Source organism: Crocodylus porosus, unplaced genomic scaffold (genome assembly GCF_001723895.1).
Source record: "Crocodylus porosus isolate Cpor-Errol unplaced genomic scaffold, CroPor_comp1, whole genome shotgun sequence".
In the NCBI taxonomy this organism is placed as follows: Eukaryota; Metazoa; Chordata; order Crocodylia; family Crocodylidae; genus Crocodylus; species Crocodylus porosus.
Window position 1 is genome coordinate 8,685,655 of NW_017728918.1, and position 20,295 is coordinate 8,705,949.

Below are 20,295 nucleotides of genomic sequence, written 5' to 3' on the forward strand. Positions count from 1 at the left end.
GAGGTGAGACTAACCGGCCTATAGTTTCCCGGGTCCTCCTTCCTGCCTTTTTTGAAGATGGGGACCACGTTGGCCCTCTTCCAGTCCTCGGGTACCTCATCAGAGCACCACGAGTGCTCATAAAGCCGTGCCAGGGGACTTGCAATGACCTCGGCCAGTTTCTTTAGAACTCTACAGTGGAGATCATCCGGGCCAGCTGACTTGAATATGTCCAGTCCCTCCAGAAGCTCCCTAACTAAATCCTCGCTAACCCGTGACCCAGGTGTGCCTCCCCTGGGGCCCGAGGGGGGCCCAGCAGGGAGGTGGCTGTTCTGGTCCTTACTTAGGAAGATGGAGGCAAAGAAACCTTCCTAACTACCCCCCTATTTTCTTAAAATTAAAACCATAAAAATCTTGCTTTTACATTTTTCTTTTATATCAGAGTGACATTTGTCTACTCCAGCATTTCTCAACCTATAGGTTGCAACCCAAAAGTGGGTTGCAAGAATATATGTCATCAAGAAACTTTAAAAATGGATTCTCCTTTCAAAGGAGAAAAACGTGGGAAATGGTAGCTTTTCCCTTGCAGGCTGGCAGAGTTCCTGCCTGCGAGAGGCTGCTTGGGCCCCCACCCCCGCCCTACACACTGGGGGGCTAGGGCCTGGGGGTCGGGGGCAGCAGGTCGAGAGGAAGGGGCACTAGGTTGGGACTGGCCATTGATGTTTACAGTCGGGTCCTGGTACACAAGAGGTTGAGAACCACTGGGCTAGTCCGTGTACAGCAGGAACTGATCCTCCAGGTGGAACATAGTTACCAGACAGGACTTCCCATTTTGACATGCAGGCATTCCCTACTTCACAAAAAGAAGAGTAAATCTTTCAGGGAGGATTCACAAACATTTATACGGATAGTATCACCATCCCTTTAAACTCATACAAGAGAGTAGAAAGATGTGGATTTATGAAACCAAGCAATGTTCAGGTTGTGCAAGCCGGGGAGAGAGACACCACCTGATCATAATTCTGTCCTTGGGTTTAAAAAGAAAGATGTTCCTTGTTGCCCACTGCCTCAAACATGACAACTTTTGTTCTATAAATCAAGAAACAGGGAATATAAACAAGTTTACAAATTGAAAAGCAACTTTTTCAAGATAAATTTCGGGTTCCTACAACACACAAAGATGAACTACAAGGAGCCTTCCTTCCTTGTTCAGATTCAAATTAACCAGGCCTTTGAGCTTCTATTCAACTCTTCTCCTCCTTTCAAATTTTCATCCCCGTTGTCATGGGAACCCCCTTGCTGACAAGCCTTCAAGCGTAGCAGCCCAAGCTTCGCAAGGGGTGTGAAAAGGGGAGAGAGTCAAAGGGCAGAATTTGGCTCCTGAGACGCAGAATGCCAACCTTTGTCCCTCTACAAAGGGCTGGGTAACCATGGGAACTGTGCTGGGCGCAGGGACGGGGTGGGAGGATCACAGCCAAATCCCCAAGATGAGAAGAAAACATGGAAGGCACCATTAAGTGCAATCACCACACAGACATTCACTCTTCATACACAAAACTTGCACTTCCAGCCATAGACCTTGGATTCCTGATTTTTTGTCTCATGACAGTAGGTTGGTATCCATTTAAAACTCCACTGCAGCAACCTGAGTCGTATTTAAGTGGAACTGGTGTAGGAGTCAAAAAATCAGATCCAGTGTTTCTGCATACAGCTCTCATTTTCAAGAAGTTGAGCCCTCTCCTTCTCCCGACTTCAGTGGAAGCTAAAGGGTCTCTCATGGGCACTCAGAGCAATATAGGATTGAACTATATGCAGCAACAAACACCCCAGCCTTTGATAACACTGTTATAATACAGCTTAGGTATGCACAACAAATTTAAATTTCAACCAATAAATCTGTCTAAAACATGAAACAAGAAAGTCAAGTTTTTTTTTCCTCTTCAGCATTACTCAAAAAACAATTGAACTGCCTAAATGTATACTGAAGTATGATCATCAATTACCATTACATTTAATAAAAACACCGTTAATTCAATTACAGCTCTGTCCCTGTGCCATGTGCAAAATGTTCACCCACCTCCCCTCACATGTCATGTTTTCACTTGATTGCATCTTCTATGGCAGGGCTGTCCAACTGGGAGGCCACATGTGGCCCCTCAGCTTCCACCTAGCTGCTGCTCCCCCATTGCCCCAGCTGCAGGCAGCAACCAGTCTCTGGGCTCCAGAGGGCAGGGCAGTGGGGCACATCACAGGGAGCTCAGAGGAGGACAGTGCTGCACAGGCAAATGGAGTGGGGACACCCACACAGGTGTACAGTGCAGCAGGGTGCCCATGGCTCATGCTGGTGCAGCCCCTGGGTGCTTACCAGTTGAACAGCCCTGCTGTATAGGAACATCAGACTGGAAGGGGCCTCCCTGGCAGAGTCCAGTCCCCTGCCTTCACAGGCAATTAACTGGAGACCCCTACACTGCCATTAACTCACCTACAGCTACAGCTACATGGAACAATATCCACAAACAACAGGAACACCTGATAACATGCCATAAAGTAAAAGCAGGGGAAAACTAACAGTACTGCCAATGCCCTCCCCTACTGCAATAACAGGGAAGCAGATGGTTAATATATACTCAGAAGATCCTGATCCTAGGAGAAAATGGCTGTGCTTCATGCTACACAGCAGTCTGTGTGAATGTAACCTAGAAAAAAAATTCCTTCCCAACCCCCAAATTTAGCAATTACTATGTCCCTAAGCAGAGGACCATGATCAACTAGCCAGGATCCCCCGTTTTCTTCTACACACCAACAGGCACATCAGCACACTCTAGTCAAACCCCCCACCTCCCAAGCATCAGCTGTAGCTAATGTTGCAATGGCTGAAAAAATTGCTTTTAAATACTTATTTTATTGGCAGTCCAAGAGGACTAAGGGTACAAGTCTGATATGGTCTGAACTTTTGAAAGTGCAGAGCTCTTCCAGATTCAGTGGCTGAATTAAGAGCATTCAATCTCTCACAGGGCTTGGTTCAATGCTGTACACAATCCCCACATGAACTGTTGCATTCCATGATGAATGGGAACTGTACATGGTTCACAATTAGGGACAGAAGTGAATCGACTACTACACACAATTCCTTTCCTGAAAGTGGGCAGAGTACCAAATGAAGGCAGGGGGAAGGGAGACAATGTGTGTGAAAAGGTGAGTGCATCCGATACAATAACCTACGCATGATCTGTGTCATGTTAGAGACATTTACTTATGCACTCCCAGTCTCAAATCTCTCTCCTGCTATTACCATAGGTGACAATACTTCATTCAAAATACAGAGTCAGCACCCAGTTCTCTTTCAAATTCAAATTCCAAAAATGCATACAAGAGCTGCAGCCTTACCATACTGTGCTGTGATTACTGGTCCTGACTCAGTTAAAAACAAAAATTGCCCCCATCCTATTTAGGACCTCACCCAATTTGTCTCCCTCACCCAATCCGCTTGTCTGATACACTTACTGTGGCTGAGCCTTAGAACTGAGCAAATATTGTGAATTAAATAGAGAATAATATAACATTTATCAGCCACCACTGCCTATTAGTAAAATCACCATCCAAGTGACCAGCAATGCAATAGGTACCTTTTAGAGTTAAACAAGCTATGTGTTTGGCAGTAGATAAAATGCAGACCTCAAACTATGATCTGCAAAACAAACTCAGGCTCTGATAGAACAGCAAGTGCAAACAGTTTCAATAGAGACCCTCCATCATAAAGGAGCTGCTAACAGATTAAATCTGAAGACTCTTTAGACAATCTCAGTTACCAGAAGGACGCGTAGGGAAAAAAGAGGGAGGTCTCTACAGCAGCTGAACTAAAAAGTAAAATAACCAATATTACCAGGAAGATCTGGTGGGAAGGAATATGAGCAGACAATCTGTTATTTTGGGTGGTGGCAAGTGTATGCAAGTAGAGACAATGTGAAAAACATCCAACTTAATTTAGTATAAAACCTGAAGTCTTATCTAAAGTCTACCGATTAGAGATGAACCTAGACTGCAACTAGCCAGCAAAATTTATACTAACGATCACAGAATTAAAATGCAAGAGATAACATTTGCATTAGTACTTGTTAGATAGTACATTTAATAATCCCATCTTAGGGCTGCCAGTTTGAAAAATGCCGAGCAAAACACTGAGTGGAATGATGCACTTATAAACTGTAAACAAGAGCTCAGAAGCCAAGTAATAATCTATTCTACCATCAAGGAGCTGAAACAAAATTTCTATAACATTTTAAAATAAGCCAGATAGAACATCCAATACAAATGCTGTACTGTTTCCACCAAGGATGTCAAACATCTGGCCCTGCAGGCTAGATGAGCAACACTGGACCAGTCCATAGGCTAGATGAGTGTTGCAGGGTAACCCCATGGGCCGGATCAGGCCCACAGATCCCCCATACTGGATCCAGTGCAGACAGTATGCACTGTGGCTGCTCTGGGACTGCACTGCATGCGGAGACTGTCTTGGAGGGCTGCCACACTTGGTGCCTGCCCTAGGTAGTCAGGGGCCCAGAGGGAAGTCTGGCATCAACGATGCTTGGCAGCCACCACAGGAACAAGCCGTGGTGCCATGTTTCTTTTCGCAGTGCTGCTGGGGCTCCAGCACTGCAGCTCTTGCTCGGGTGCTTGATGGCCAAGTGATTTTGCTGGAATCCCAGCAGCACTGCAGCTTGTTCCCATGGTGGCTGCCAAGCACCCAGCTGAGAGCTGGAGCCCCAGCAGCACCACAGGAAGAAGCCAGCACTGTGCCTTTCTGGGGCAGCAAGCAAGTGCCCGAGTGAGAGTGGGAAGAAGCCTGGTATTGTGAGTGCTTGGCAACTGTCATCAGAACAAGACAAAGTGCTAGGACTGCTTCCACAGTGCTGCCTGGGCACTTGGCTGTCACTGAAGATTTCTGCATCCCAGCCAGGGCTGGGGCAAAGTCTATGAGCCAGATGCTTGATAACGCTGGTATACACCGATAGCTTATGTAGATCTAAATACACATTTGCCCTGAGTACTTGCACACCATGAAAAAGAATACACAAGTCTCCTAATCCAAACAAGTGGAACTGGAGAATTTTGTTCAAGATAAATGAGTAAAAGGAAGAAAAGGGATACTACTACATTTCCCCCCGCCCTATCTACAAAGTTAAGCTCTTCCTACCATTTCATTTTGTTCACCTAAAACAAACCAACCCTCAGCAATAACCAGCCACAGTTCTGGAGGAAGCCTATATGTACTGATCATCTCACTAAAGCAGTGACAACGTATAGCAGGAATACCAACTGTAGCATCAAGAAGCTTGATAAATGCATTATCCACTATTGTTCCAACCAGGTCCTTTGCTGACAGAGTGAAGCATAGATGAATATCAGACTTAAAGTGATCCAAAGATTTTTTTTCCCCCCCTTCCCTGTGAAATCAAGCTCAGGCCTTATAGCTACATTAAAAAAACCCAAAACCTTTACTGCTGCTCTCAGCATACCAATGATCTAAAGATTATATCATTTGTCTAGCTGAAACTGCAAAACGGAATTTACAAACTCAAATCAAGTTCTCTCAGGAAGCATTAAAAAAAGGCAGAAGATAAGCCAAGAAGTTTTTTCATGCGTCCCCAAAAGGTAGAAGTAATTTATTTTTATTTTTTGAAAACAGATTCAAACACCTGATTTTATTGGAAGAGGAGAAAAGGCATCAGGAAAACAGACAGCTGTGTGTTTGTGAAAGGGGAGATGAATGATGTGGCCAACACACTTCAGGGCTTTTGAAGAAACCCTGCCTGACATCACCAAGTGGCTTTCTATTGATATACAGAGCTCATGCTAGCACATAAAAGGCTAAAACTGGCTTCATTTTACTACAAAATATGTAGGCAGCCACCCAACTATTTGAAATGAGTCCATGTGCATGTTCCACCTTTCCTAATAATTCTTCTGGTCTTAGATCTGCAGCATTTGGCAGAGGCTTAAACTACAATGCAGAGACATCTGCCTCCATGACGTGGAAAGCAAACCTATTACGAATGCATGCTGATTAAGATGCAGATCTTTATTTTAAATTGCATTTGTAAATAAAAGCAATGTTCTTCACATACATGCAATACACCTTGGTCGTAAAGGCAATTAAGATTCAAATTTTGTTTCCATATGCTGGTTGAATCCAAATACAGAATGATATTCTCCATGCATTATACCTGAAGGAATGAACAGGTTGATAAAGTATGCTTTCACCCTTTCTTTCATGTGCAGAGTGTGGTGGGTCAGTCTTAAAACACAACTAATCTTTAAAATCTTGCGAGTTTAGAGAAGAGGAAGAGAACCTAAATCTCCTGTGCATATTCATGCCCATGTCTTATGACTAAAACAATGATGAACAACCCACCACCTAATTCTTTTGCTATGTATTCAAGACCCAGCAACCAGATTATTGTTATACATTAATGGCATGGTATGGACTGCTAATCCAACTCTCTCCCCCAGTTGTACATGAATTAAATACAACAGTTTTCCAACTGGTAGACAACAGGTGGGTTCAAAAGCTACATGGCAGTAACCATCTCTGCCATCTACAAATTGTATGAAAGCTTCTAAAATATATTTTGTTAGAGGTAACAACAACTATGGTTCCCAAATTTTTTTTTACCCATGGAAATTGGAATGAGAATGGTCAATGTGACAGCAAATGGAGATTACCACCCCCCAAGACCTTTTCTCCAGTGTGGGCCATGTTAACAAAGCTACTTTAACATAGATCCACTGCTGGTATTTTCCCCCACATACTGTGTAAAGATATTTTTTATATTTCTCTTTTCTGCATTTACCAAAATACTGTTTCCTTCATACTCAAGCAAAATAAATAAATACATTAATCAGCATATTATTAAAAATCCTCACCTTCTAAACATGCCACACATTTGTGCATTTCTAGAACTTTTGCATCAATAATTGTTCATCTGCATAGTACCGATTTGTGCTGGACAGCTCCTAGCAGCTTTGCTCAACTACGTGGACAGCTCAATCAGAAAAAGCTTGCTTTGAAAATATTTGCCACTCTAGCTCACCATTCATTATAGCAACATTGCAGACTGTTATGCTAATAACAACATTCAAAGTTTGAATAGTTGTTTCTATCCACCACCGTGTCTTCACTTAGATGTGAAGAGGTGAAGAAACTCTCATTGTAATATCTCATATAAAGGAGTATTTTTCACCAACGTTTTAATCAGAACTAGTAGGTCAGCAGGCAAAAGAACCATTCAGCTAAGAAATCTTCAAGAACAAAATGACCCTCTAACCCCCTGAATTAAGCCAGCCCTCCCCCACTCTCCTCCAGATTAAAGCGCTATTGATGGGGCACAGTAGGAAGCTTAAGGCTTTTTCTTTCCTGAAAGTAAATAAGGAAAGAGGATCTGATTACAGCTCCATCTATTCTTATGCTTTCATAGAAAAAATCACAGAAAATGAGGGTTGAAGGGACCTCAGGAGGTCACATCTAGTCCAATCCCCTGCTCAAAGCAGGACCAGCCTCAACTACATCATCCCAGCCAAGGCTTTGCCTTGCCAGGTCTTCAAAACCTCCAAGGATGGAGATTCCATCCTTCCAGGTTACCTCTCTGGGTAACCTGTTCCAGTGCTTTACTACCATCCTAATGACAAAATTCTTCCTAATATCTAATCTAAACTTCCCTTGCTGCAACTTGAGCCCATTGCTCCTTCTTCTGCCATCTGCTACTACTGAGAACAGCCTAGCTCTTTTGCTCAGCAGACTAAGTATAATATTTCATTTCCCTTTATTCATCCAATACAAATAGATGCAAAACTGAATATGAAAACATAAGTGGAAATAAAATATGTATTTCTAATTCATGCTTATGAAAATTTATTAAAAGACAAGGAAAAGACTTGTGCTTTTGGTTTAAGTCTCATCAATAAATGGTTGATTTTCTTTCAGGAATATGGAAAGAGCAAGTACTCTGTTGGCAAATAAAACAGATGCATTTGCTTTCTTTGGAAGTTGACACTTTATAACACCATATACTCTTAGAGAACAACACATTACCACCACTCATATGAGAGAATACTATGGAAGCAACATAATACAGACGTGACAGTATTTAGTTGCACAGAAACATCAGCAGTTGACTTGCATGTTTTCAGGTTCAAATAATCTGGCATATGCTCATCACTACATAACCAAAAAATGATATAAGTGTTCAGTCTACACATAATAAAATTAAGAAATCCAGAACCTTCAATAGCAAGAGAAGGGAGACAGGGTGACACTATTTCCAAAAATCATTTATTTGGCAGTTGTTGTGAATAGCAAAATCCATAATTTGAGTGTTCATTTTTAGACTATTATGGGGTTATAAATGTAAGTAAGCTGAACAGTTATGAAGTGACACTGACAAGACCTTGTGAACATTTCATGTCACTGATCTTGAAAACTGCTCATGTTACACAACACAATGAAACAGATCAGTCATGACTGGGGTAGAGTCCCTACCGCGTGAAGAAGTTTGAGAAAGGAAACTTCTATAAATAAGTGCTGTAACACAAGTGTAATTTTCAACCACTTGACTATTAAAGTGCTCCCATTCTCTTAAAATAATACTCTCCTTAATGGCTACAAGGGTAAATATAAAATGACACATTTTTCTTGCCAAGTGCAGATATTAAAGAAAGCCTAGAGTAACATAAGGTACACAGAAAAGTGTGCACAACTGCCTAGCAGCATATCCTCTCCTAGAGATTAAGTCTGTGTGGAAGTCTTGTGTGTAAAGACTAACATGGAAAGCAGATCACAATACAGAAGTATAACATGCAGTCAGTAACTACCACTTAAAGGAACACTGCCGAGCTGGATATTTTGAACCTGCTGACAGAACAGGCATACATCCTATGATGTATATGTCCACGCTGCAGCAATGTAGACTAAGCAGTCTAGCCCCAGTAGTATGGAGCTCCCCAGACTACAGCAACTGAGCAGCATAGAGCTAGACTGCTCATCATATTCATGTTAACCTAAGGCTGGGACAGGTGTGTCTGCATTACGTTACAGACTGCAGTATAGATATACAAGAGGGAAAAGAGTACAAGAGGTAACGCATGATGTAGGCAGTTCCATCCAAAAAAAGTCCTTCAGCCTACTGAGTGACAGAATTTCTACCTGGGCTCTACAGCAACAGTAAGGGAAAATAGCTTACAGGAAAGGAGGAAGTGTTTCCTCACATCCCTTTTCAAAGCCAAAGTCATAAAGGTGCAAGGAAAGTCAGCCAGTCTACACTAGTTCTGCTAGCAGGAGAGGTGTTAGACAAGATTCCAGGCAAATCTCCTTCCTTGCTTTTTGTGCATTTCCTGGACCAATGCGGAAAGGCACATTGTACCCAAATGCTTGTCTCTCATCAGCAGCAATCCCTTGCAGTCGAGGATGACCATCTTCCATGAATGTCTTATCTGTGTATCCAGAGATGGCTGACAAGGCCTATCCAGAATGTCTAACGTCCCTTCCAGCTACTCACTTGGTCCCATTACCAAAGAAAACAATTGTCTGGGCCTTTGCAGTTACCCTACAGCAAACCAGAGTGCATTGGTAGTAAAAACCCTTCCGTAGCAGCAACACCTGCCAGTCTGCCAAGAGCAGGGCATCCAGCCAGTACTGGCTGAAGGCATGTGGAGACACCCCTTGCATCTTCAGAGACCTGCCACAGGCCATTCAGCAGCTGGTGCCCTCCCTGCGCTTGGCAGCACAGCTATGGTAGCAGAGCCCCATGAACCTGCCAGAGGTGCATGGGTGTGCACATTCGTTGGCATTTTGATTGTGATGGCTGCTGTTGCCATCAAAAGTTCTGGCATCAGTGGCAGCCTAGTGCAGATTTAAAAACTCAGAAACAGCTTGCTTTCGACCTATTAGAGGCCAAACCAGGGCTCCAAGGCCCTGTTTACATAAAAATCTGATCAACACAGGGCTGTGCCAGAAGGCCAATATGAAGGTTCATTTGGGTTGAAGTCTCCAAATTAGTTCTTCCCAGCAACTCCTACAATAGCATTAATACTTTCCCCTTCAAGTGCACAAAATCAAATCAGTACAATTAAATTTAATTTAAAATTCAGGCAGCACAACCCTGTTGCAGACAACTGCTAGGAGAAATCTGCAGTCTAAATACATTGAGCACAGGCTGGAATGCCGGTGCTTCATTCCTCCAGTGATTAGAAAACTTCTCATTTCCAGCCTCAGTTTAATTTATGGCCAGAACTCATTTGGTTCCGGGCTAAAATTGGCCTTTAGCCCAATTAGCCCTTCATGAATCCTAACGCTTACTCCTCTAATGCAGTTATAAAAAATAGTCAGTCATATCCCCACTCAACCTTCGTTTAACTAGACTGAAAAATTCGGATTTTCCACATTATCCTGGTCTAAAAAATAATTTATTTTATTAAAATAAAAATACCAGTTAGTCTGGCATGATTTAACATCAGTAAAACGATGCTGTACTTCACCCCATTGGCCTCCAGGCCCTTAATTCTTTCCTTCAAAATTAGTTCCATGGTCTTGCATAGTGGCGAAGCCAAACTAAAAGGCCTGTAGTTGCCTAGATCAATGGTTCTCAACTTTTTCCGTACCACTTGTAAACATCGATGGGCAGTCCTGGCCCTGTGTTCCTCACTCCTGACCCACTGCCCCCACTCCCAGGCCCCCAGTGTGTGGAGTAGGGGGTAGGTGTGTGGGGCAGGGAGGGTCAAGCATCCCCTTGCAGGCTGGAACTCTGATAGCCTGCAAGGGGCAAGCCATTTTTCCCCATGTTTTTCTCCTTTGAAGGAGAATCCATTTTTGAAGTCTTTCATGACCCTTTCATATACTCTTGTGACCCACTTTTGGGTCACAACACACAGGTTGAGAAATGCTAGCCTAGATCAGTGGTCTCCAAAGTTTTTTGATCGCGCACTCCTATCATTAAAAAATTTTTGAGCACGCACCCCTATCAGTAAAAAAATGTTGAGCACACACCCCATTATATGTGTATTTATTTATAAATTACATAATGGTACAAAAAACCTTTTTGCTCTCACTAAAAAAAAAATTATTATTTTCTTCCCACACCCCAGTGGATAGGTTGTCTACTTAATAATATTTTGAGCGACCTCAGCCTCACTTGGGATGCAAATTCCAGATATCTTTGCATCCTTGACTTAAAGGAGTCCCAGGACCCCCTTCATTCAAATCTTTGGAGTTTACAACCCTTTTAACTTTATGCACTATGGTTTCATTAACTCTCAGTCTGTGTTTTGGAAATCAAAAAAAAAAAAAATGTTAGGTTTATCCTTCTCTTTAGTTTTAAAAACTAAATTAGTTTGTGATTACTTGTCAAAGTTATTACCTCTAGCTTGTACGCTGGTAGCTAGTATACCTGTAGCTCATATGCTGGTAGCAAGACAATATGTTGGTTGAGGAGATGTATATAAATGTGAATTTTGTAGGTCTGGCAACTACTCTGAGAAGAACTCAGTTAGGTATTACATCCAGGAATAGCTAGGCCCTACCACTGTTAGTAACATTTGTTCTTCAATTTATATCTGGGAAGCTAATATCCCCTGTAATCATGTAATTCTCCATTAATATTTCTCTCTCTAGTCATATCTGAGAGATCTCTAGCCTTATTCAATTAACACCTTAGGGAAGCAAATGCACACATTTTTCAAGCATAAGAAAAGGCATTCAAGGTTAAGATTGTCTGGTTTCATTTGGCTGGAGTAAGTCTGTTGGGTGCGTCAGTAAACTCTTCCCTAGAAAAGTGGGGGAAGCCTTGGTCTTCTCTATTTATGAAACAACGTTGTTGTTATGACCAACTTTGATTCAAGTCAAATAAAATCTATTTAATTTTCAAGTAGTTCCGGATGAGCCAACATCTTTATTTAAACAAACAAACAAACAAACAAACAAACAAAACTCAAGCCAGAAGCATGTTCTGTTCTCATTCTATACGTCAGTTTGCCTGCCTGAATCTTGAACTCCAAGTCTAAGCAGCCTAACTAAATGCTTAGCCAGCTAGCAAATATTCTTGTAACCTGGGAAAGCAACAGTATTAGGTTGCTAAGGCAGCCATTTGCATAAGATTTTTTCTATAACAAGACTGAGACAAAGGCAAATAATCTGTAATAACAACTCAGAAAGGCAAAATAATAAATCAGCCACCGAAGGCACACTTTTTGGAACCAAGATTTCAAGGTTATTTTGTGTCACTGTGTAAATTAAAGCACTTCACAAAAAACAGTTATTTATTTAATAGCCTGCATTTTCCTGACATAATATTCAAATCATGTACTCTAGATTTGCTTAAATATTTAAACTCTAAACATTTTAGAACATTAGAAAATAAATACAACTGTTCATATTCTCTCATATATTTAACCATACATGGATGTGGAATAACTGTATTACTTCTATGCAAAACAGCATCCATGTAGCTTGTGCCTTAGAAGGACACTACGATGACAGAATAAATAACCTACACAGAACTATATTCCTCCATAATTCCTAGCTGCTAAGAATTATTTAGTGGTCAATTAAATGCCCACTACACACATTTTTGAAGTAGATAAATTCTTACCTCCATTGCTAATGCTGCCGTCTGCTGGTCATAATGGTTCAGAAGATTAGGCATAAAGGTGGTATTGTATGGCAGGTCTTGACACATCCTCAAGATGATAGGCTCACAAGAAAATAAACTGTGCCCACCTGTGTGCCCCACCAAAACATCCAGAAGCCAGAGAGAACAGAACACCAAGCAAACAGCCATCCTTCCACAATGCGAATGGAGGCCAGTTGCTGAGGCCTGTCAGATTATTAACTAAACATTTTCAGGTAGACATGCACCTGCAGGATTGGCTTTAAATGTCAGGAGTTTCATTCTTTGATTGAGGTTCTTCAAAGACCGGAATACTCTCTGTACTGAATGAATTCTGCTTGGCCAGTCCAGCCAAAAGTGTGTGTTTTTAAGATATAGGAGAGAGACATCATTTTCTCTTCTCTTTCCTTTTTCACATTATTATGCACTGTGCATTAGGTTAAGGTGGTAAGTTGATTAGCCACATTCCCACACAATAGACTCCATCCTTGTAGCATAGCAGCTGATATAGTCTCTTCTTACTAAACAGCCTAAAACAAAAAGAAAAACACAAGTTAAAATCCTTCCAGTTTAGGATCTCAAAATTGAAAAGTAGAGGCCATTAACAGAGAATGAGGATGTCAGAAAAAGAAACTGCCTTAAGTATAAGTGTGAGAGCCAAGTAATTACACTCAGGGACCTACAATAAATTTTAAGAGAGAAATGTGAATCAAAAGTAGGGAATAGAATGGGTTGAGCACTATGAAAATTCTTCATTTTGCCTAGAGGGAAGGATGGGAAAGGAGTCTCTCTTTCAGCATAATCAGTCTTTAAAAATTTCAGCTGAAAAATAGTAAGAGAACATTAAAATTAGACTTTAGTTTTTTCAACAGTCTATCACAGATGAAGTATCTCTGGGAGCATCTGTTCTTATACTGCCTTTCATACATGATTGCATACTACTACTTTTTTAAAACAAATCACTTCACCCATCTTTGATACACAAGTCACAGCTTGCAGTACCGATAAGTGCTGTTCTGTCAAAAAAAAAAAAAAAATATCACTAACAAGCAAAAGATAAAGTGTCAGCAGTGATTCCCAGATCACTGATGTGTCAAAACAAGCATTTAGAGCAAGACTAAATGCTCATACTTTTTTGTTGTTTCTATATGAGCTAGAGGGTCACTCAAACAGGCTATCTTTTGAAATATTAAAAGTTAACGAAGGAATTACTTCGTAGTCAGGTAATCTAACTGCAGTAAAAGTAGTCACTCCAGAGTTGCTTGGATCAGCTACTTGTTTTCAGATCAGTTTAACTGGCCTTCCCAACTCATCAGGAATGCTCTGTACTCCTTCAAGTGAGCCAATGAGAACAGGCGAGTGAGCAGAGAAGTAAGGAGCATGTATAGCAAGAAAGGTTTTGGGAGACAGGAGCTTTGGTGGAGCTTAGCAAGGGGATGAGGAAGGTAGGAGAGCATTTGCTCCCATCAGCTCACTTAGTATTATGGTTCACTTAGTATTATGGCTTGTGTTCCTCAGCACATGGCGCAGCAGCAGAGGAGCCAAATTTTCTGAGGCATCAGCATATCACCTAAAGCAGTGGTGGGCAAAATATGACCTGTGGGCCAGATCTGGCCAGGGCTGCCCCTGCGGTGCTCTGCAGGGGGCTGAGCCCCGCCTACTCCCTGCTCCAAGGCAGCCTGCCCTTGGCTCCCACCCCCGCCTGCTGATGGCACCACTCTGGCCAGAGCGCACCCTCCCTAGCTACTGCTCAGCTCCCTTCTGCCTCATTGCTCTAGGTGGGGGTGGGGATGAAGCTTCATTCTGGCTGCCTTCTACCCACTCTGCCCACCCAGTGCAATGAGCAACCACCTGTAGGCAACTTAGTGGGTGGAAGGTGGCTGAGAGCTGCAGCTCTGTGCACTAGGGCAAAAGCCGGTCCCCCCCAACCTGGAGCAGCAAACAGGAGCAGGAAGAGGATAAGGAGCCACTGGAGTTGGGGGAGGCCAAGCAGCACCCGGGTGGGCTACAGCAGCAGCAAGAGCAGCCCTGCCAGGAAGCTGTGTTTACCGGCTGGAGCCAAGGAGGCATCACTGGAGGGCATGGGTAGAAATGCAGTGCAGGCTGCCCCAGGTGGGTCTCAGCCCCATATGGAGTGCTGCAGGATCAGCCATGGGCTGGATTGGGGGGCACAGATCATACCTGCACCGACCTAGTGAGCTGCATGCGTCCCCTACCTCCCTTTCTACCCTGCCAGCGGGCAGGCAGCCCCCCGCATACACATGCACATCCTCTGCCCCACCCCTCCACACACAAAATAAACAAGAATAAGACTTTATTTTATTATGCAATTGCCTCTATATATACTACTGAAAGAAAAATATAAATCAGGACAACATTTTTTTTTAAATACAATTTAAATGTTATAGTAGATGTTTTGATTTTTAGTATGATTTGGTTTTTATCTATAATTTGTTAAAATTATATCTTCTGAAAGATGAGTTCTGGTGAACTGTCAAGTGCTCCACACACAAGTGGCCCTCAGCCAAAATAATTGCTTAGTCTTGGTGCAGCATGTCATTTAAGTAGTGCTGCTACCTCACTGTGCCAGCCAACCAAGGCAGTAACATCAAGAAAATGCTTCAAATTTTCACTGTCTAGGCCAAGAGTGTGTAACCTTTTGGCTGGACGGGGTAAATGAATGGCATGAGGGTGCCCTTCAGGCTAGGATTGGGGCCCCAGGACCCTGCACTGCCTGTCTGACCCCATATGCTGGAATTGGGGCCTGCCCCACCCTGCACACTGGATCTAGTGTGCAGGGCCACAGCTTAGATGAGAAGGTGCTGAGGGCCAGATCTGGTCTAGGCACTGGCACTAGACTTTCCATAGACAAGGTCACTCACCATGGGCAGCTCCGGGATTTGTGAAGGGGTGTAGGAGCAGCAACTGAGGCCTGCAGGGTTGGCTGGACCCTGGCTCCTAACTCACTCCCCCTGCAAGGGTGAGCAGACCATAGGAGCAGCAGCAGGAATCCTTCTTTTTTCAGTTCTTCAATCAGGTAAGAATCTTCCCTGCCACCACCCCTCTCCTCTGGGCTCAGTAGCACATCCCCTCCTGTCCCACTGTCCCCAGAGGACCCCAAGGTAGGGGAGACTCCAGGGCAACTCCTGCCCCACTCAGGAGTTGGACAGGAGCAAGGCTGCACATGGAGCCAAGCTCCCCACAGACAGCAGTGGTGATGGCAGCAACAGTGGGAGGGTTGTATGCCCTCACTACACTCCTGCTCCCTGGCTGGAAGGAAAAAGCTGCTGCTGGCTAGAGCAGACAGGAACAGCTCTGGAGCCTGCTACTACTTTTGGCACCCCAAGACCCAATCTGGTCTGTGGACCATCCATCCACTCTATTCATATGGCGTGCGGGGCCAAAAGGTTGAACAACACTGCTCTAGAGTAAAAATCTTCAAAACCCCTGACAAGCCCCATGTGCTGGGATCAGACACCTGATATAGTATGCAGGGCCCAGGGCTCCCCACAAATCTGGAGATTTGGCAGCAGGGAAGCAGTGCCTCCCTCTCCCCTGCCACCATATTTTCTGACCCATAAAGAGCCCCTTGGCTGGATGACATGGATCAGGGGTTAAGCACCCCTCTTCTACACAGGAAAATGATTAATCAAATCAGACTGCATAGCCCAAATCAGAGAGACTGATACCTGGTTCTGATCAATCAGTAAATAAGAGGGTAGATCTACCAAGTGCATACGGTCACCACGAGGAAGTAATTCCTTACCAAGTTATGTTACCTATCCAGCCACACCCGACAACCTTTACTGAAGCTCAAATAGCCCGGAAAAACCAATCTTTTCTTGGTCGGCAACGTTATTATGAGTGCTTTCAATGCTCCCCACAAACCACCACAGATTCCTTAAAAAACACAAGTCATGTTCTTAGTCTTCAGAAAGACATCACATAAATACCGCTACCTTAGTTCACACCTGCACAAAATTCATCAAAAGACACTAATCTTTCAGCACCAGGAATATGCAAAAAATCAGACAATATCCTGGATGTCTCCAAGTTATGAACTGAGTGTTCGTGTAGCCGCAATGGTCCAGAAAGATACAAGAGAGAAGAGTTTTGTTTGCGATTATCTTATTGGACCCACCATACAGTTAAGAAGCTTCTGGGTACAAAGTGCCCTTCTTCCATGAAAGAAAGGCTTGTCCAAAACCTCTTTCAACTATATAGTAGGTCCAACAAAAGTCCTCTCTCACACCACCACCCTCCTTGCTTCTTATATTTAGGAACCCAAGAAATTACCAGAAATGCCCTGCCAGTACTAAATTTAAACTTGCTTCTGGCCAACCATCAGAGGAAAGATGTATATCCCCCCACTGGATCTCCCTGAGGCATGAATAGAAATGTAAAGAAAAAAATTGTTTTGAAAAGTCAAACCAGGTGGTTTCATAATTTCCAAAACATTTAGTCTTTTTGGGCTGACCTGACAAGGGTACTTGGGTGATAATCACAAAAACTACTAGGGGTGCACCAACAGATATTTTTTGGGCCAATACCAATGGCCGATTTTTAATGAGCCATATCAGCCGATACTAATCCGATTGCTGACATGCGGCCCAGCAATCAAATCAGTATGTGGGTGGGCAGCAGCAATGCTGCTATGGGGAGGGGGCGGGGGCTATGGTAAATTTTGGGGTTGCTGCAGCCCACCCTGTAACCCCACTTCCCAACGTCGCCACTGCCCGCCCCGAGGGCAGCCCTGGTCCAACCCTGCCACCAGGAAGAGGCTGGCGCCACCCCTGGCCCAAGCCTGCAGTGGCAGCCCGCTCTTGCCCCTCACATAGATGCAGGGGGCAAATGCCGCCCATGCTCTCGCTTGCGGTTCCATCCCGTGCCCTGCCCCACCTGTGCAGCACCTGCCCCTGCCCCTCTCCCTCTTTCACTGCGGGGGTCTCAGTCTGCCCCCCACCCTTTTCCCTGCAACAGACTTACCAGCTGGACACTGCTCTCCACGTTGCTGTGCTGCATTGTGACTGTACGCATGCACGCAGCATTTATCAGTGACATTACCAGCCAAAAAAAGCTAAAAGCCGATAATGTCAATTTTCCTTTTATTGGTGCCGATATGATATAGGACTGATGTATCAGTGCACAGCACCTCTAAAAATTACTGACAAAGAGGGTGTGCCTACATCTCCTTTTATAGGTTTAAATTCCATCTCTACTTCAGAACAGGAATTTTACCCAAGGTTTCCCTCCTTACAGGACAGCACCTTCACTTGTGACTGCAGGTCTATAGAAACACAGAAAATGCGGGTTGGAAGGGAGCTCAGGAAGTCACATCTAGTCCAACCCCCTGCTCAACACAGGACCAGCTCCAACTACATCATCCCAGCCAGGGCTTTGTCTAGCGGGCTATGGAGTATGTTGGGATCAGTTTCAGTTAGAAACATTCCACTTGGAACAATACATTTCAATATTCACTAGGTAGGTAAGAAGATATGAACCCAGATCTCTCAAATTCCAGAAGAGTGTCCTGACCACTGGGCTATAACTCATGGTATGGAAGGACACATCACCACCTCCTCACTTTTGCAAGCAGCATTACAGTAGCATTGTGAATCTAGATGCTTGTCTTTATTAAGAATACCTTTAAAAAAAATGAAGTGATCCATTTTGGGCTAAATGAAATATTTCATTCAACCCAAAATGACTGTTTTCAAATGTCACCAAAAAATGCTGTCAAGTCCAGCACAAATGCAAGTTCTATGCAATTTTTCAACTGGACCATCAAACCAACATACATCAATCAGTCACTGTCACAGGACCACAACTGCTTCACTGGATCTGCTCCAAGGTCCATTCTAGTCCAGTGTCCCATTTCCAACAGTGTTCAGCACCAGATACTTTAGATTTCTTGTTCTACCAGATACCTTGTTCTAAACTTTAGAATAAGGTTAAAAGCCCTGCAGTAGACAGATATGGGATAACCTTCCCTCACATTAGGTCTCAGCCTGATCCCTAAGAGTTAGATTGGTTTAAACTGCGAGGCACAAAGATTAGGGAAATCCAGTGTCTGATTCCTTAAAAAAAAACACTGCAGAAACTCATCATAAAAAGCTTTCCCACCATAGCAACAACTCTCAGAATACCAACACCCCCAAAAGCCAAACCCCCTGAACACTTGCTGTGCAGCTCGCTTCAAAATATATTTATATGCAAGTCTGTTCATTCAAGCAGTTTTACCTTGAAAATGGAGTTAAAAATTCCATTAAGTCCCCTTGAGACCCCATCATTTCTTTCTTATATGCAGAGTGCACAGATATTGCTGCTGACACCACACCATTAAACACTAAACATTTGCAAGAGCTCAAGAGAAGAAAGGTTCCATCACATTAGTAATAACCTCAAATGTCTAATACCCTTTCAAAGGAAAATGCCTAAGTAAAATGAAGAGAACATAATGGTTGTAATGCAGAGAAGGGCCAACTATCCTGCTATACTTCAGTTTTATGTTGTGAGAGTTTAGCTACAATCAGGAGTCAAATTATATCATGATATTCATTTGTGTAAACAAGCATATGCAATAACATGCAATTTCTGGTTTCCTGGAGGTAGCATTTCTTCCCGCAAACTTGTAATCATTTTTGTTCCTTATAAAGCCTATTAAAAATACACACATTTATACTTTATATCACAGGGACATATGTATCACCATAACATTGAAGGAATACCAACCCCCCTACTAAATCAGACTGTGGACCAGGGATCAGTAAGCTGACCGGTGTCATTGTAAACTTCCAGATGCTAATTATAACTACAGAACCCAATTTACCCCTTAGACTAAATTACAGTATTATTGCCTTCATGTCAGGATGCTAGTTAGGGAATACCTCCTGTATGTAAAAAAGTTTTATCAAAGAGGCTTTAACAGTGCAGGATGAGCCTAGCAGAGGAAGGGGGACCGCACACAGCGGGGCGGGGCGGGGGTGAGGGGCCTGTAACACAGTAGGTGCAGCAACAGATTAAGGGTCTGGCTGCTGCTGCCTGCCCTCTTGCTCCCGGTTCCTGTCCCAGCCCCGACGGAGGAAGAACCCGCGTACCAGGCAGCCCCAGACGTGCACGGGGCTTCCTCAAATCCAATCCCTGCCAGACAGATGGGGAACAGCATGCATCCCCCTGCCCGCCAGTGGGAGGGAAGCAGGTGGGCTGCATGGCCCGCAGCCCCTCCTGCCACGCTGAGAAGGGGGAAGGAGTGACCAAACTGCACTGCGACAGGGCACTGAGCCTTCCTCACCCCCGAGATGGGCACAAAGGGGAGATGCAGAGCATCATACCGCACTGCTCAGCACACACACACTGTGCACTCTCTTTGCAGACAGCCACAAAACACCCACACACACTGCTTCCCCCACGCACATTTCCCAATACAGGCACCGCTCCCCGGGCAGCCGGAGACCAAATCACATTAGGAGTGGAGGAGAACTACTGCATGCTGCAGTGACACAGACAGATGGCCAGAGCCACAGATGCGCACTGCCCCCCATACACCCCTACAACATCCCCTCCACACACACACACACCCCGGGGGCAGCTGGTGGACCACACTGTATTGCACTTAGGGGCATGCCGGATAAAAGCCAGACACTCCCCCCATATAACCGGG

General features: G+C 43.8%; 1 protein-coding gene and 1 long non-coding RNA gene across 3 annotated transcripts in view; both read right to left on the minus strand.

Annotated features, from left to right (window-relative positions):
- Nucleotides 1–10,733, minus strand: part of LOC109311532 — a 13,408-nt gene extending 2,675 nt beyond the window's left edge. Inside the window, exons 1-2 of the long non-coding RNA XR_002101531.1 lie at nucleotides 10,636–10,733; nucleotides 7,500–7,501 (exon numbers count right to left, since the gene is read on the minus strand). This is a non-coding gene — a long non-coding RNA (uncharacterized LOC109311532). The remainder of the gene's footprint in view (nucleotides 1–7,499; nucleotides 7,502–10,635) is intronic.
- FZD3 (frizzled class receptor 3) overlaps nucleotides 1–13,161 on the minus strand; it is a 79,781-nt gene extending 66,620 nt beyond the window's left edge. For both annotated transcript variants that reach the window (XM_019537215.1, XM_019537216.1), the window contains exon 1: nucleotides 12,618–13,161. In XM_019537215.1, the coding sequence (XP_019392760.1) occupies nucleotides 12,618–12,806 (189 nt within the window). In that variant the 5' untranslated portion in view covers nucleotides 12,807–13,161. The remainder of the gene's footprint in view (nucleotides 1–12,617) is intronic.
- Nucleotides 13,162–20,295: the final 7,134 nt, after the last annotated feature.